General features: G+C 44.4%; 1 protein-coding gene and 1 pseudogene across 2 annotated transcripts in view; both read right to left on the minus strand.

Annotated features, from left to right (window-relative positions):
• The window catches only part of POLQ (DNA polymerase theta), a 120680-nt gene that overhangs the window by 96863 nt on the left and 6481 nt on the right, over nt 1-17336 (minus strand). Inside the window, exons 5-8 of the mRNA XM_080658448.1 lie at nt 14967-15075; nt 10714-10933; nt 7982-8129; nt 6194-6340 (exon numbers count right to left, since the gene is read on the minus strand). Of these exons, the coding sequence (XP_080514574.1) occupies nt 6194-6340; nt 7982-8129; nt 10714-10933; nt 14967-15075 (624 nt within the window). The remainder of the gene's footprint in view (nt 1-6193; nt 6341-7981; nt 8130-10713; nt 10934-14966; nt 15076-17336) is intronic.
• On the minus strand, nt 1643-3479 carry LOC308242626 (autophagy-related protein 9A-like; annotated as a pseudogene). Its single transcript has one exon. The product of its transcript is annotated as an autophagy-related protein 9A-like (transcript).

Raw genomic sequence — 17336 nt, forward strand, 5'->3', positions numbered from 1 at the left:
TCACTCAATGTATGGCATGATGGTTATTTATTATTCATTAAGTGGAAGTGGATCATCATAAAAGTTTTCAATCTCATCATCTTCACACTGAGTAAGCTGAGGAGGAGGAGACGGAGGAGGGGTTGGTCTTGCTGTCTCAGAGGTGGCAGAGGCAGAAGAGGTAGAGGAAGTGAAAGGGAAGGCAGAAGAGGCAGGCACACTCAGAATAACTTTACAGAAATACATTGTAGTTTCTGACTTTTTTGCTTTTCATTTCTCTAAATATGTGTCTCTGTGGTACCAAGCCTTCCACTGTCTGCTTTAGTTTCAGTGCCCACACCATAGAAGGGCCCATGCTGTAAAAGAAGTCAAAGCAGTCTTAATACCTGGAACCCTTCTGCCAGGTGTCTAATGTCAGTTTGTTTCCTGGCACTGCTTTTTTATGTCTTCTTCTTCATTCTCTGGCATTGGTTCGGAAGCACTCATCTTCATCAAGTTATCTTCTTCAAGATACTTGAAACTCTTCACACCCCGCCCCCCCACCCTTTTTTGGCCATATTCACAATCTCTTTCATGGTTTCTTTGATTGGCTCTGTCATAAATCTTGTGGAGTCTTGCACAACATCTGGACACAGTTTTCTCCAGCAGGAATTTATTGTTTTCTGGTTAGATGGCTTTCACAAATTTCTCTGTAACAACAATAGCATCTTCAGTGGTGTGATCCTTCTAGACTTTCATGATGTTCTAGCAGAGTTCTCTTCCATAGTGTTGACAGTTTTTTCCCACAGAGTACCATGTGCAATGAGCCTTATAGATCCTTACTATCCCCTGATCAGGAGGTTGAATTAAAAGCGTTGTGTTTGGGGGGCAAGTAGACCACAACAACCCATTCAGTGTTGAACTCATGAGTTTCTGGCTGGCCAGGGACATTGTCTAATATCACAAGAATTTGATATGTTCCCAGGGGCCTATCTAAAAAATTGGACAAGGTAGCAAAAAAATGTCCATCCTGCTCCTATAATTTAGAAACCATCCTTAGTGTCAAAAGATAGGGTGAGAGGAGCTGGGAGCTAGGGCCTCTACGCCAACGCAAATCAAAAGCTGAACAGAAGGGAAACAAGCGAACAGAACCATAGCAAGCAGCTAACATGCCAGTGATGTGCAGGAAAGGGAGGGGTGAGCAGGCTGTAGCACTCAGAGAGAACTGAGGGTGAGGTAAGGGCCACGGCCTGAGCTGCTCATCTGTTCAGGGTGAAGAGAGGGAGGCCACAGAGGTTGAGGGTCCAGGCCCAACCTCCCCACTCCACAGTTGGCACAGGTTGGCAGCTACTATGGTAGGCAGTTCTCTGGAGACTCGTAAGGGTAGATGCAAATGTAGCAGTACTGGGGCTGGGCTGGGGACCAGTTTCTAGCACCACACTCAGCCAAGTGGGTTCTGGGGATGAGGCTAGAGTCCTGTGTGCTCTGGTTCCTAGGCCCCCAATTTCTCTCCTGGGTCTGTGGTGAGCCCAGTATTCGTACCTCTCTTGGCCAGGCACGGACACATTAACACCATACACATGGAGCCAGGCAACACTCAGAGAAGCCCTCCATGGCAGGTGGATGGGATGGCAGGGCAATAGATACCTCCATCCTGGGGCATACGGACCCTCCCCAGCCTTTTCTAGACCTTGTGCACCTTAGGGGAAAGCTCATCCTCAGAGCTCTCCTCAGAGCCCTCCTCAGGAACGGGCTCTGGGTGCTTTGATGCTGACTGTCCATCTTCAGTCCACTTGCCAAGGGGCAGCCGAGAGAAGTGAGAGGGAGCCTGGGGCACTGTGCCAGGATCTGTGATGCCCCCACAATGCCTCTGGAAGCCCCCTTGCAGGGCAGTGGTCTCAGATGCTCCAGGCCGGGATGCAGCAGCACAGGGATAGCTGACAGAGAGGGAGATAGGTTGAGGGTGCCAGGCACCCTCTCCTCCCTCTTCAGGAGTACTCACCCCACTGTCATCACTCTCCTGGTGGTGCCACACATTCCTCTCGGCCTGGGCCTGCTGCTTGTGGAGATGGTGCATGTAGAGGGCATGCAGGCTCATTTCAGTGGATGTATATTCTGACAGCACCAGGCTCTGCAGCTGTCCTTCCCACACACTGCTCCAAGAGCTGGCTGTCCTGGCATGATACTGGGCCTGTTATGGTACTGGGAGCCCAGCCCGTGGAAACTTGACCAGGTTGCAGAGGGGAGAAGGAGGCAGAGACGACTTCAGTCCTGTGTCTGGAACCCTGCAGGTCTCTGGGAAGTGAAGGGCCATAGCAAGATGAGCCAGCTACCACATTTGCAATAAGGCTCAATGGCTCAGACTGTAAGGACTGGATGGACATAGGGCATTTTCAGGGAGTAGACCACCTTGGGCAAGGCCAGCAGCTACTCCATCCTGCTGAACCTGCTCCTTGAGGAAACTCAGGAAGGCCATGCTCTCATGTGGTGGCTGCCAGCCAGGTTGGTGATGGCAAAGTGCATGAGTGACAACTCTGCTGTCCCGCCCTCAGCTTGCTGGTACACTGCAGCCTCGGTCTGACCAGCAGATAGCCACTGGGAATGCCCATACTGGCAAACATCCATCTGGGCAAAGGAGCAGGTATCTCCAACATCAACGACCTCCACAGTGAAATTGCAGAAGTAGTCTATAATTTCCAGGGCCCGTGGACGCAGGCAGAAGATGAGGGTGAGGGGTGTGATAATGGGGCTCAGTAACTCCTCCAAGATGAACACTGCCTTGTACTGGAAGAGCTGGGCAAACTCGTTCTGGGTCTGCAACAGTGGGTATTACCCCGCCAGTGGTCAGGCATGTAGTGGATGTGAGCGAGGATCATGCGGAGCAGCTGCTGAGGGCAGAACATCATGTGCTGGTCCGGGATAAAGGACCTGCACACGGTCACAGTAACCCCCAGGAGTGTGACAGTGGTGAGGACGTGTTCCACAGCTAACACATCTTCGTCGTAGATGGTGAGGGCAATAAGCACAGCCAGGATGGAGCCAGCAAAGGCACATCGTTGGCCAGCAGTGTCAGCAGAGGTGACAAGAAGCAATTCATGTACTTGGAGGCTGGCTTGTAGCCACAGTTCAGACAGGACTGCAGCTCATGCTCCAGCTCGTTGAAGTGGCAGAGGTAGCAGTGGCCATAGAGTAACCAGCAACGTGCTCCCAGGGACCCAGACTCCTGCTTCAGCACCTCAGCATAGACAGAGGATCTGCCAGATGAGGATGAGGGGGCACAGCAGGAAGATGGCGATGCCAATCCACAGGATGTGGTTGCTGAGGCGCTGGGCCAACTCTAGCTGTTGCCCCCCACGTTTGTACTCAGCCTTGAGGCTCCACTCATTGAGAAACAGAGAGTCAGGTCTCCAGAAGAGGATCTGCTCAAAGTTGTACTTGAGGCCACAGGTGAAGAAGACAACCTCCCCCAGGCCAGGCAGGCAGAAATGCAGGGACAGGAGAGATTTGTTAACCACTGGCATATAGAATTGCCATAAAATTTAAAATAATATATACGCAAAAGCCATGAGATCATTTTTTTACTGCAAAATCCAATTTACTGCAGAGACAATCTGTTCACAAGAAGAAGATTAGTGTCACGGGCATTTTTAAAAATATATTTTTTTATTGATTTCAGAGAGGAAGGGAGAGGGAGAGAGAGATGAAACATCTATGAGAGAGAATCATTTATTGGCTGCCTCCTGCATGCCCCCCAACTGGGGATCGAGCCCGCAACCTGGGCATGTGCCCTTGAACGTAATAGAATCCAAGACCCTTCAGTCCGCAGACCAAGGATCTATCCACTGAGCCAAACCGGCTAGGACGTGTCACGGGCATTTTAAGTGCTCCTCACAACACTTGCACAATAGCAATAGGAGGTGGTGATGAAATTATTACATTAGTACACTATGTACTACAGTTAAGTTTATACAGTTATGATTTAATATTTTATCTTTACGTTTACATTTCTCTCCATTGCAAATGGTTTCATGTATGGTCTAAAAGTGTTTCTGTGTGTTAAGTTTTGATAAATTTTAACTTTTTACAATAGATGTGTCTATTTTTTATGGTAGTAAATGGACTAATACTGAGGCCATGCCCCCCGCCCTGCGAGGCTTGGCAGGGGACCTCAAGATGCACTTCCCACACCAGGTGGGGCTTGACAGGGGACTTCAGGCCGCACCCCCCACCCTGGCACCAGGCTGGGGGACCTCAGACCGCACCCCCCACCCCAGCACTGGGCCAGGGGACCTGAGGCTGTGCCCCTCTGCCTGGCTGGGCTTGACAAGGGTGGGACTGGCCGGTTCTGGATCTATCCCAATGGGGGGTGGGAGGCATGGCCTGAGGTCCCCTGGCCTGGCACTGGGGCTGGGGGGCGTGGCCTGAGGTCCCCTGTCAAGCCCTGCCGGGTGGGGGGTGCAGCCTGAGGTCCCCTGTCAAGCCCCACGGGGGTGGGGGAGGGCATAGCCACAGGTCCCTGCTGATTTTTAGGGCTCCTTATAGGAACTTGGCCTCAGCTTTGGGTGCAGCCATCTTTGTGATGGAGTGATGGTCAATTAGCATATTCCCTCTTTATTAGATAGGATATGCTTTCTATTTATAAAAAACTAGTGGCCCGGTGCATGAAATTCATGCACTGGGGGAGGGTTGTCCCTCAGCCCAGCCTGCACCCTATCCAATCTGGGATCCCTTGGGGGATGTCTGACTGCCGATTTAGGCCCGATCCTGCAGTTGGACATCCCTCTCACAATCCAGGACTGCTAGCTCCTAACCGCTCACCTGCCTGCCTGTCTGCCTCTAACCGCTTCTGCCTGTCAGCCTGATTACCCCCTAACCGCTCCCCTGCTGGCCCAATCGCCCCCAACTGCCCTCCCCTGCTGCGACCTGCCTCGTCCGCTGGGACTCGCCTCCTCTGCACAAGGTGGCAGAGACGCCAGGACTGGCCTCCTCCATGCCCCCCGAAGCCACGGGACCCCCCCAGGCCTCATCGCACAGAGCGGCCGCTGGGCCCTCTGTGCACGCGGCCATCTTGTGGTGGCCATCTTGTGACATCTTCGCGCGCGAGGGCCACCTAGGCTTTATTAGTATAGATAGTTTTCTGTTAAACAGTATGCCAAGTTACTCCAACAGCAGCCTCATAATCTCATGTTTACCGCATCTCTTGATTGCATCATTTTATCTTGTGCTTGATTTAATCTCATGTTGTTTTATAGATTTAGTGTAGCCCAAGTTTAAAGTGTTTATAAGTCTACAGAAGTGTGTGAAACTAGAAGTGCCTAGTAATATCCTAGGCCTTTGCAGTCACTCATCACTTACTGACTCACCCAGAGCAACTTCCAGTCCTGCAAGCTCCATTCATGGTAATAGTGTACAATTTTTTATCTTTATAGCATATTTTTACTGTATCTTTTCTATGTTTAGATATGTTTAGATACCAATACTTAGCACTATATTACAACTGCCTAGAATGCTCAGTACAGTAACATGTTGTACAGGTTTATAGTCTAGAAACAACAGGCTATACCATATATCCTAGGTATAGAGTGCACTCTATGATGTTTGCACAACAACAAAATTATCTAATGACACATTTCTCAGAATATGTCATTAAGCAGCACATAAATGTATGCTGAAGTTGCTAAGATTTACGGTAAGAATGAATCTTCTATCCGAGAAACTACAGGAAAAAGCAACGTGTGCTAGTTTTGCTGTCACATCTCAAACTGCAAAAGTTAAGGACAGAGTGTGTGGTAAGTGCTTAGCTAAGCTGGAAAAGGCATTATATTTATAGGTGGAAGACAAGAACAGAGAATGTGCTCTGATTGAGGGCAACATGTTGCATCAGAAAACAGTCTGTGGGGGAATAAGGACACATATGTAATACCTTAATCAATAAAGAAATTTAAAAAAGGGGAAGAAAAAAAAAGAAAGAAAACAGTCTGTATGAAGACTTTAGCAAGGGATTCCCAAAACAAGGGACACCAAGACATTTACTGCAAGTAAGGTTTACTACACAGATAAGTAAACCTAAACATATTTGTTTTACTCTTGCTCAATCTTAATCATACAATTTATTAAAATGAAATCTAAGAGTATTAAGTGCCGTTAATAAGAAATCAAAGCATGTTAATACAAAAATGAAGAAACTGTGAGGATTTTTGAAGGGGGCTTCTTAACAGATTATAAATATGGATACCTGCATGATGAAATGCTACTCCCCATGGTACAGTTTTTTGTAATATAGAGTCCAGTCCTGAAGGCAAATGTTTTAGCTGATCAATCACTTCAAGGAGGCCCTTTTGTTCCAGTATCACTGGTGAAAGTTCAGATGATTTCAGCAATCCTGTCACACAAAAACATTATCAACACTGTCCACCTCTGTCTGGACTTCTTTGAGTGCTATCTGCTTAAGTCATTACAGAGCTAAACACAGGGGCAAATGGTTCTTAAACTACTACATATAATAATTACCTTGACACCTTTTAAAAATACTGATGACTGGCTCTCAGCCCTGGACATTGTGATGTAATCGTGTACAACCTGGACATGAGGAATTTTAAAATCTCCCCAGGTGATTCTAAAGTTCGTCAACATTTAGGAAACACTGTATTACAGTGGGATCGAGCCCACAGGAGGGGACCAAAGGAACCAGCTGAAGGAAGGAGAGGATTATAGATAACATCTACCACACAGAGCCTAAAAATCAAAGTCCTTGCTCAAAGTGCGGCCCACCAACCAGCGGTGTCAGAATCACTTAGGAGCCTAATTCTATGTGACAATTTTTCTGGCCTCTTTGGCACCAATGAAATAACTAATCACATTACCTTTTGTTGTTGCCTCTGTGTAAACTTTTCCCTAGTAAAACCTTAACTTTCTGCAGAAACTGTTTTCTTACAGAATTTCCCAGAGTTTTGGATTTCTGAAGTAGTAAAACTTCTCATAAAATATATTCTTATTTTTTAAGCTTTTAGATTACCTTTTCTTAAATGTTGAGGAACCACAAAGAGTTGCCAAGGTTTTATTATGCTGACAATTAAAATTTTTTAAAATTATCATTGACCAATATTTTTATTTCAAAAGTCACTTGAACAACATTTTAAAAAATTACTAGGGATAATTTCAGAATTTAAACTTCAGCTTTATGAAAAATGTGCAGCCTGTCTTTACTTTTCTGAGGTTTCATCAAGTCCAAGGCTCAAGTCCAAGCACTAGTATTTGGGAACCACTGCTATAAATCAAAATAAAAGAACCTCAAGCAAAGAATATAATAATTTTTCTGGTTATTAAGGAATATAAGTTACCATGGTACAACATAAAGAATATATGTAGATTGTAAGTTGGCAGAGTACAGAAAGTATCAATTAAGAGAGAACTAGAAAAGACAATATAATGTTGGACCAGAGCCTACTCAATATAAACTTCAGGCGAAGTTTACTCGTTGAAACTTAGCTTGAGATATCTATCACCCATCCTCATGATGCCACTGGCGTAATGAAGTCATAAAATATTCTAATATCCTATGACTAGAACTGGTCTCTGTCATTCTTACACATATCTTGGACCTCAAGGGACCATAGGGTAGTAAAATAAAAAATATATACTAATGGTTATAGCAATACATTCAGTAATAAAAAAGGAATAAACTGATAAATGTAACAATCTAGATGAATCTTTAAAATACCTTGCTGAGTGAAAGAAGTCACACCCAAAAAAGATACATATATACTATATGACTTCATTTATATGACATTCTTACAAAAGGCACAACTATGTAGAATAACAGAAGCAGATCAGTGGTTGCCTGGGGCTGGTGATAGAGAGATATAGCAAAAAAGCAAAAAAAAAAAAATTTAGGGTGATAAAAATGTTCTATAAGTTGATTATAGTGGTGTTAAACAGGTACATACAGTACATGTGTTAACATTGATTAAATTATACACTTCAGCACAGCCAGCATGGCTCGGTGATTCAATTAGTAACTTACCTTCAGCTTGACGGTGTAGATTATAAAATTCATGGGCAATGATGTCTGCCAGCTTCTCACACCATTTCTTTGATGGACAGAAAAGTAATACTGAATGGTTTTCACGAATGGTCTCATAACATAAACTAACAACATGGTCCTCATCTCCCTAAGGAAGAAAAAGAAATAGCCACTCTAGTGGTATTTTCAAAACATTTTCACATCAATTTAAAGTCACTCATTTTGTTTGCTTCATGGGGAATTGTTTTCTACTCAAAGGCATAATAAAAATCAGTTACAAAGTCAGTAACAAAACAAGAAGAAGAAAGAAAGAAAGAAACCTCCTTATGATTCAAGGTGAGAAGGAAATAGTTTCTATTCACTTAACTAATAGTTATTGACCTCCAACCCTCAGACAATGAGGATATAATGGTGAGCAAGAGGAAGTCAAAGTCCTATCTTAAGGGGTTTAGGTTTTGCTGGGGAAACATTAAAGTACTAAACAAATAAATGTAAAATACACTCATAAAATGTACTATAAAAGAGGTTTTTTTGTGTTTTGAGGCCTCATACTTGACATAAATTTGACAGAAAGATCTAAAAGAAAGGTTTCCAAGAAAAATGATGATTGAGCTGAGATGTGAAGGAGGGAGGCATTAGTGTAATCAAAGGTAAGTGAGGGACAGGAGAAACATTTCAGGCAGAACAAAGAGCAGATGTGAAAGCCCAGTGGTGATTCAGTGAGTTCTCAAAACTGGAAGGTCAGTGTGTATAACTGAATTAATTCATCCATCCATTCACTCACTAATATTTGTTTACTATATTTACTATATTACTAATATTTGACCTTTACTATATGCCAGATACTGTTCTCGCAATGGGGTTGGAGAACAAAGCAGGGGAAAAAAGCTCTGCCCTCAGAGTGTTTCTACTCCAATAAGAAAAGATAGATAATAACAAAAACAAGACAGGTGAAACACTTAGTATACAGACAGTCCTCGGGTTACGTTGGACTCGACGTACATCTTTTCATGGTTACTTCGCCATCTCCCATTTATTTATAAAAGAAAAAAAAAGTTCCGCCATTTCGACGTATGTACATATGTGCTTTATGCTTTTTATTATTTATTTACCACAAGTAAGGATCAGGAATTGTTATCTTTCTTTTAAAATTTTTTTACTGTTTCACTTCATTACTGCTGTGTAGGTAGGTGCTTATGTAGGTGGATTCCAACTTATGGCGAAAATCGCGTTACGTCGTAGGAACGGATCTCCGATGTAACCCCAGGACCTATTGTATTCAATTTTGAAAAGTGCTAAGAAAAAAAATAAAACAGGGAAAATAGGAACCAGGAAGAGGAGGTCACTGTAGTTGAGACAAGGTGGCCAGGGGGCCAGAACATGACATTTGAGTAAAGGTCCAAAGGTGAAGAGTAAACTATACTGCTGCCTGGTGGGGAAAGCATTCCAGACAAAGAACCTGAGGTGGGAGATTCTTGGCATATTATTGAACAGCAATGAGGCTATGGAGGGAGTCAGAAGAAATATAGATGAAATTAGAGCACTAAGAGGGTGGGGGCAGATAATGTGGGCCTTGTAGGCTATTATGAAGACATTGGCTTTCATTCTAAATGAAACAGGGAACCATCACAAATTTTTTAGTAGACTGCTTTCATATTTGATGTTCATTTTAAATAGATCCCTAGCTCCTGGTTTAAGCATAGATAGAAGGGGACCAGGTGGAAGGAAGCAGAGAGCAATTAGGAGGTTATTTCAATAATTCAAGTAAGAGTTGAAAGTAATTCAAAAAGAATAGAGGCACAGACATGGTAATAGAGGAAAAAGATTAACAGAGGAGCAAATGAATGTTTACATATATAATTATTGAGGTAACCAAGGCATAGTCAAGTGAAATTTAGCATACAGAGCAAAACAACTGAAAAAGATTCCATACCAGGCATGCAGAGGCTACAAATGCATACCTACTAATGAAATCGATGTCAAAAGATAGATAGTATTAATTACAAATAGTGCTGCTGACACATGAATTTAGTCCTGATCCCAGCTCGAAACTTACCCTTTGCTGGTTCAATTATCAGAGACACAGCTCTGCATAAAAATAGAAGATACCTCATTTCACAGATGGTGAATAAGTTCTCTAACCTCAGGATTGAAGAATCAGGCTTTGCCTGGCCAGTGTCACTCCATGGTTGAGTGCTGACCCAGGAACCAAGAGGTCACCAGTTCAATTCCTGATCAGGGCACATGCCCAGTAGGAGGTGGACAGGAGGCACCTGATAGATGAGGTTTCTCTCTCATTGATGTTTCTCTCTCTCTATCCTTCTCCCTTCCTCTCTCTCTAAAAATCAATAAAAACATTTTTTTTAAAGACTCAGGCTTAGAAAACTACTGTGAATTAAAACTTTTTAAGTGTATTTAGAGGTGTAGAAAGGAATTTATCAAGCACTTTCTAGATGCTAGACCATTTTTAAAAAATCCTATTTCATTCTTATAATACTAAAGTATTATATCTCATTTTACGCATGAAGACACTATATTCAGAGAGCTTTTGTGATTCAACTAATATCACAGCCATATCAAGATCAATTAAGTAACAGAGGAAGGACTGTCCGAAGATAAAAATGATGTTTTTTCCCCACTCTACTATATATTTAACCTACCGCTTAACGAAAGTTTAATTTTTGACGTTAGTGTTTAGTACTGGTGGTAGTGAAGTAAAAATACTGATTAACCTTCACTTGTAGTATGGGTTGAAATTCCCTCACAAGCTTCATTGAAGAGTCATATATGGAATTTCCAATTTTTACTGACTCCACCAGTGGTACAGGACGAAAGTCGGTGTGGTAGAGTTCAGCATTCAACCAGGAAGCCACAAGCTCCAAATTGGGAAGAGTAGCACTCATGCCTACGATCTGCACAGCATAAGACAGAGGACTGGCTAAATCTGCTTGGCTGTGAAAAAAAAATGAAATCGATGTCAAAAGATACATGGTATTAATTACAAATAGTGCTGCTAACAACATTTTTGGTCATGTCCCTTGGTGCACATATGCATACATTTCTTTAGGGTATACCTAGGAGCAAAATTACTGGGTCATAGATGATCTTCAGTTTTCTTAATGTCCAACTATTCTCCAAAGAGACAGTACCAAAGCCATTTTGGAGAGTGCATGGTAATGTCTCTTTGAAGAGGTAATTTACATTCCTTTGACTACTAATCAGATTAAACTGGACCGGATCCTATCATCTTGCACATTTTGTCATTCCTTACCAAATTCTCAATTCTTCCAATTTCCTCCATTATCTAGCTACAACTAATGTTTCTTTTTTTTCCTTTTCATTGAATTTATTGGGGTAACATTGGCTAACAAAATTATACAAGTTTCAGATGCACAATTCTACAACACATCACCTATACACTGTACTGTGTGTTCATTACTCCAAGTTAAGAGAATAAATTTAAACTAGTGGCCCAGTGCCGAGAGGGGGTGTCCCTCAGCCCAGCCTGCACCCTCTCTAATCTGGGACCCCTCAGGGGATGTCCAACTGCTGGTTTAGGCCCGATCCCTGTGGGATGGGACCTAAACTGGCAGTCGGACATCCCTCTCACAATCTGGGACTGCTGGCTCCTAACCGCTCACCTGCCTGCCTGCCTGATTGCCCCCTAACCACTCTGCCTGCCGGGCTGCTCGCCTCCAACTGTCCCCCCGCCAGCCTGATCACCCCCAACAGCCCCCCTCAACGGCCTGATCACCCACAACTGCCCTCCCCTCTTGGCCCCTAACCGCCTCTACCTCGGCCCCGCCACATGGCTTTGTGCAGAAGAACATCCGGGAGGTCTCCTGGAAGGTTTCCCAGTCTAATTAGCATATTACCCTTTTATTAGTATAGATAGAGACCTGGTGCATGGGTGGGGGCCGGCTGGTTTGCCTTGAAGGGTGTCTGGATCAGGGTGGGGGTTCCCTTGGGGGGTGGGGCAGCCTAGGAGAGGGGCCTGTGGTAGTTTACAGGCCGGCCACGCCCCCATTGGGGTGGGGTTCCCCACTTGGGGATGGTGCTGGCCTGGGCAAGGGGCTGGGGCAGTTTGCAGGCCAGCCACGCCCCCATGGGGTAAGGGTCCCCGCTGGGGGAGCGTGGCCAGCCTGGGTGAGGGGCTGAGAGCTGTTTTCAGGCTAGCCACTCCCCCTTCAGGATGGGGGTCCCTGCTTGGGTGCCTGGCCAGCCTGGGTGAGGGGCTGATGGCTGTTTGCAGGCTGGCAATGCCCCCCAGCAGGGACCCTCACCCCATGGGGGCGTGGCCAGCCTGGGTAAGGGGCTGAGGGCCATTTTCAGGCTAACCACCCACCCAAGCGGGGACCCTCGCCCCAATGGTGGCATGGCCAGCCTGAGTGAGGGGCTGAGGGCTGTTTGCAGGCCCCTCCCTCGGCGGCTGGACCGGGCAACCCAAGCCTCCCATGCGCTCTGGCCCGCTCCATGGCCGCCACCCACAGGCCCCTCCTTCGTCAGCCGGCCAGGGCGGGCAGGAAGCTTGGCTTCCTCCATTGCTGGGGGCAACCCAAGCCTCCTGCCCGCTCTGGCTGGCTCCGTGGCCGCCACCATCTTTGTCCCACTAATTTGCATATTCATCCTGATTGGCTGTGGGTGTTTCAGAGTGACAGTCAATTACCATATTTCTCTCTTATTAGTATAGATAACTTAAATCCTTTAAAATATGTTGCTTTAAGGACCAGCACATGGTAAATTTTTTGGTAAATGTTCCATGTGTAACTGAAAAAAACATGTTTATGCTTTTATTTGTAGGTTGTTCTACATTCATCCATTAAGTCAAATTTGCTAATTGTATTAGTTATATCCCTACTGATTTACAGTACTGCAAGAGATATGTTAAAATCTCTCTACACTGAGCCCTGGCCAGTGTGGCTCAGTTGGCTGGGCATCGTCCCATGCACCAGAAGTTTGCTGGTTCGATTCCCGATCAGGGCACATGCCCCAGTTTTGGGCTCAATCCCCAGTGGGGGTATGGGAGAGGCAGCCAATCAATGTTTCTGCCTCTCCCTTCCTCTTTCTAAGGAAAGAAATAAAATAATAAAAACCTTAGCCCAGCCAGTGTGGCTAAGTGGGTGAGCATCAACCCATGAGCCAGGAGGTCACAGTTCGATTCTCAGTCAGGGCACATGCCCAGGTTGTGGGCTCAGTCCCAAGTGGGGAGCTTGCAAGAGTCAGCCAATTGATGATTCTCTCTCATCATGGATGTTTCTCCCTCTCTCTTCCTCTCTCTGAAATCAATAAAAATAAAAATATTAAATTGAAAAAAAAATATCTCTAAACTGAGAAGAGCTCCCAGATGGAAAGAATCTATTGAGTATCCAGCACATGAGTGAAAATAAACCAACACCAAGACACATCAATATGAAATTTCACAACACTGAGGAAGAAAAGGAGTTCCTAAAAACTCAGAGAAAATGAAAATATTTATACAAAGGATAAAGGATAAGCATGACACTGAATTTCTCAATAATTATGAGAAAATAGTGTCTTAAAAACTCTAATTTTTTTAAACCTTGACTTTTAAAATTTTTTAATTCTTTATTGTTGAAAGTATTACATGTCTCCTTTTAAACCTTGACTTTCATACCTGGACAATCTATGAAATAACTGTAAGGCATTTTCAGACACGCATTTTTTTTAAAATTTAGACCCACAATAGCTTTTACTCTGAAATAAAGTGAAACCTCCTGAAAGATGTCCCCACCAAATTAGGAAGTAAATCAAGAGACAAAGCCAGGTATCCCAAAAAAGGGGGCTGTAACTCAAGCAAAAAGCTGTGGGAATGGCCCCGCTGGTATGACTCAGTTGGAGCATCGTCCAGTACACTGAAATATCGTGGGCTTGATTCCCAGTCAGGTTAGGGCACATACCCAGGACAAACTGGGGTGCATACGGATCAATATGGATCCACGTTTCTCTCTTTCTCCCTCTCTCTTCCTCTCTTTCTAGAATCAATAAAAGCACATCCTCGGGTGAGGATTAAAAAAGAGAGCTAGATCTTCATTTTCCATATAAGAAGTCCACATATAATGTTAAAACTAAAAACTCAAATAGCTGCATTTAGAGATACCACTGTAAATAAAATTTGTATAAAGTTATAAGAATTGAAACTAGCTGCCTCTGAGAAGTGGGGGAGAAAAAAAAGTTACTTTTAAACATTAGCCTTGGCTGGCCCTGGCAGGATAGCTCAGTTGGTTAGAACATCGTCCAATACACCAAGGTTGCAGGTTTGATCTTCCATCAGGGCACATAGAAGAAGCAACCAATGAATGCATAAATAAGTGGAACAACAAAATGATGTTTCTTTCTTTTTCTCTCTCTCCCCTCTCCCTCCCTTCCTCTGTCTCTCAAATCAAATTTTTTAAAAGGACAAATTAGCCTTGACTACTTAAGTAAGATGTGTGTGTAACTAAAAAATATAAAAACTGGACTTAAAAAATTCTATCATACTCTTAGTCTCATGGAGTTCAGTGGTGAGTGTAACTCTCATCTCTGGTTCCTTTCAGTGGGGAGGTCACCCAGCTGGCCAGGGTGGGGCTGGGATCACCTTGCTTCCCCTCAAGCTTTGCTGCCACAAACTACTCTATTCCCTGTGGCCAGAACAGAGAAGTAGAGCAGCCCCTGGCAACCCGGGGAGCAGGCAGCCCTGCCCATCCCGGAGCCATGCAAGGCACAGAAAATAATAATAATAATTGTTATTATTATTATTCTATCACAAAAGTGCTAATCAGTCAGAAATTAAGAATGTTTACAAAATAATCTAAAATATTTCTCATCCTTAAGTGGTTATTTGGAACAAAAATGAACTACTATGAGTTCATACTAAATAAATACTACTCTCCTTTAATTTATGTAACTCGGACTTATTATGAACTCTTGCAGACACTTTCTCAACATTGTTTAGAATCTCAGGAATGTAGTTATTTCAGATACTCACCGAGATACTGATTTCTGAGTAATATAGCAAATCTTGGTCAGCAAAAGTTCCAGCAGATACCCTCGGTGAGAGTCTCCCAGCATATGCAATTCATCCACAACCACAATTCCTAAAGAGATTTTCCAGATACTAGCTTTTACAGAATTCCATAAGTCTAAGAAGAATTTTAAAGACTCAATATCTTATATCAGTAGCTATGATTCAATATATTACTGGTCATACAAATTTCTAATCATAAAACAAAAATCAGATTCTACATAATGGATAATTCTTTTAAAATATATTTTTTTTATTGTTGATAGTACTACAGATATCTCCCATTCCCCCCCCCCCCACTTTACCCTCCTCTTCCTATCCCTTACCCTCCCTCCCAGGTGGATAATTCTTTTCTTTTTTTTTTTTTTTTTTTTTGATAATTCTTTTCTAAGGAGAAACCAAGATGGCGGCATAGGTAAGCACCTAAACTGCTGCCTCGCACAACAATTTCAAAACTACAACTAAAAGACAGAACAGACACCATCCAGAAACACAGGAAAGCTGGCTGAGTGAAAATTCTACAACTAGAAGGAAAGAGAAAAGCTCAAAGAGAATTGGAGGTACGGCAAAGGGTCTTTGTGCGCGCAGAGAGGAAGGGCGGCTGAGAGCCTGGCTGACTTTCTCTGGCATAAGGGGGAAGGAAGCCCCCGACCGCACGGAACCCCAGTTCTGACTGCACTGAACCCCAGTTCCAGGTGAGCCCTTGGGGACCCACGCTCTTGTGGGGGGAATCTGGACTCTCGGGCGGAGACTCGGGAGCCGGGGAAGGCAGAGGTCTGAAGGTGTGCACGTGCCAGTGCGCACAAAGGCTGCGGAGGTTGCCACAGGCTTTCCCTAGTGGAAGGGAGTCAGAAGCTCCTGACTGCACTGAGCCCCAGTTCTGACTGCAATGAACCCCAGTTCCAGGCGAGCCCCTGGGGACCCACGCTCTTGTGGGGGGGAATCTGCACTCTCGGGCGGAGACTCGGGAGCCGGGGAAGGCAGAGGTCTGAAGGCGCGCACGTGCCATTGTGCACAAAGGCTGCGGAGGTTGCCACAGGCTTTCCCTAGTGGAAGGGAGTCAGAAGCTCCTGACTACACTGAGCCCCAGTTCTGACTGCACTGAACCCCAGTTCCAGGCGAGCCCCTGGGGACCCACGCTCTTGTGGGGGGAATCTGGACTCTTGGGCGGAGACTCGGGAGCCGGGGAAGGCAGAGGTCTGAAGGCGCACGCGTGCGCACAAGGGCAAGGCTGACAGGAAGCCAAGACTGTCTGCTCCGCCCTGAGACTCCACCCCATCCAAGCTGAGCACAGAGGCTATTGCAATTTGGCAAGTCTAATCCTATAAGGCTGTCTCCAGTACCGAACTTCTCCCAGCGTAGACACAGCTGATCCTTACAGCCAAATGGCCTGGAGGTCAATTCCTCCCAGTGATACCAACAACAATCAAGACTTAATTACAACAAGGCTGTACACACAGTCCACAAAGGGGTGCACCAAGAGTGTCCACCTCAGGTTAACTGGGGAGGCCGACCCACTGGGCCATATAGGAAACCTAGCACACAAATCTACCCTACCAACTCAGGGAAGCAGTGAAAATGCGGCGTCAAAAAAACAGATCACCAACAAAAGAAATGGAGGAAAACAAACGACTGGATATAGAATTCAAAACCACAGTTATAAGACTTTTCAAGAATATCCTAGAAAAGGCCGATAAATATAACGAGACCCTCGAAGATATGAAAAAGGACCAACTAGAAATTAAACATACACTGACTGAAATAAAAAATATTATACAGAGACCCCAAAACAGACTAGAGGAACACAAGAATCAAGTCAAAGAATTGAAATACAAAGAAGCAAAAAACACTCAACCGAAAAAGCAAAAAGCAAAAAATAAAAATCCAAAAAGTTGAAGATAATGTAAGAAGACTCTGGGACAACTTCAAGCGTACCAACATCAGAATTATGGGGGTGCCAGAAGAAGAGAGAGAGCAAGATACTGAAAACCTATTGGAAGAAATAATGACAGAAAACTTCCCCCACCTGGTGAAAGAAATAGACTTACAAGTCCAGGAAGCGCACAGAACCCCAAACAAAAAGAACCCAAAGAGGACCACACCAAGACACATCATAATTAAAATGCCAAGAGCAAAAGACAAAGAGAGAATATTAAAAGCAGCAAGAGAAAAACAGTTAATTACCTACAAGGGAGCACCCATACGACTGTCAGCTGATTTCTCAACAGAAACTATGCAGGCCAGACGGGAGTGGCAAGAAATTTTCAATGTGATGAATAGCAAGAACCTACAACCAAGATTACTCTACCCAGCAAAGCTATCATTCAGAATTGA

This window comes from Plecotus auritus (genome assembly GCF_963455305.1).
Source record: "Plecotus auritus genome assembly, chromosome: 2".
Classification (NCBI taxonomy): Eukaryota; Metazoa; Chordata; class Mammalia; order Chiroptera; family Vespertilionidae; genus Plecotus; species Plecotus auritus.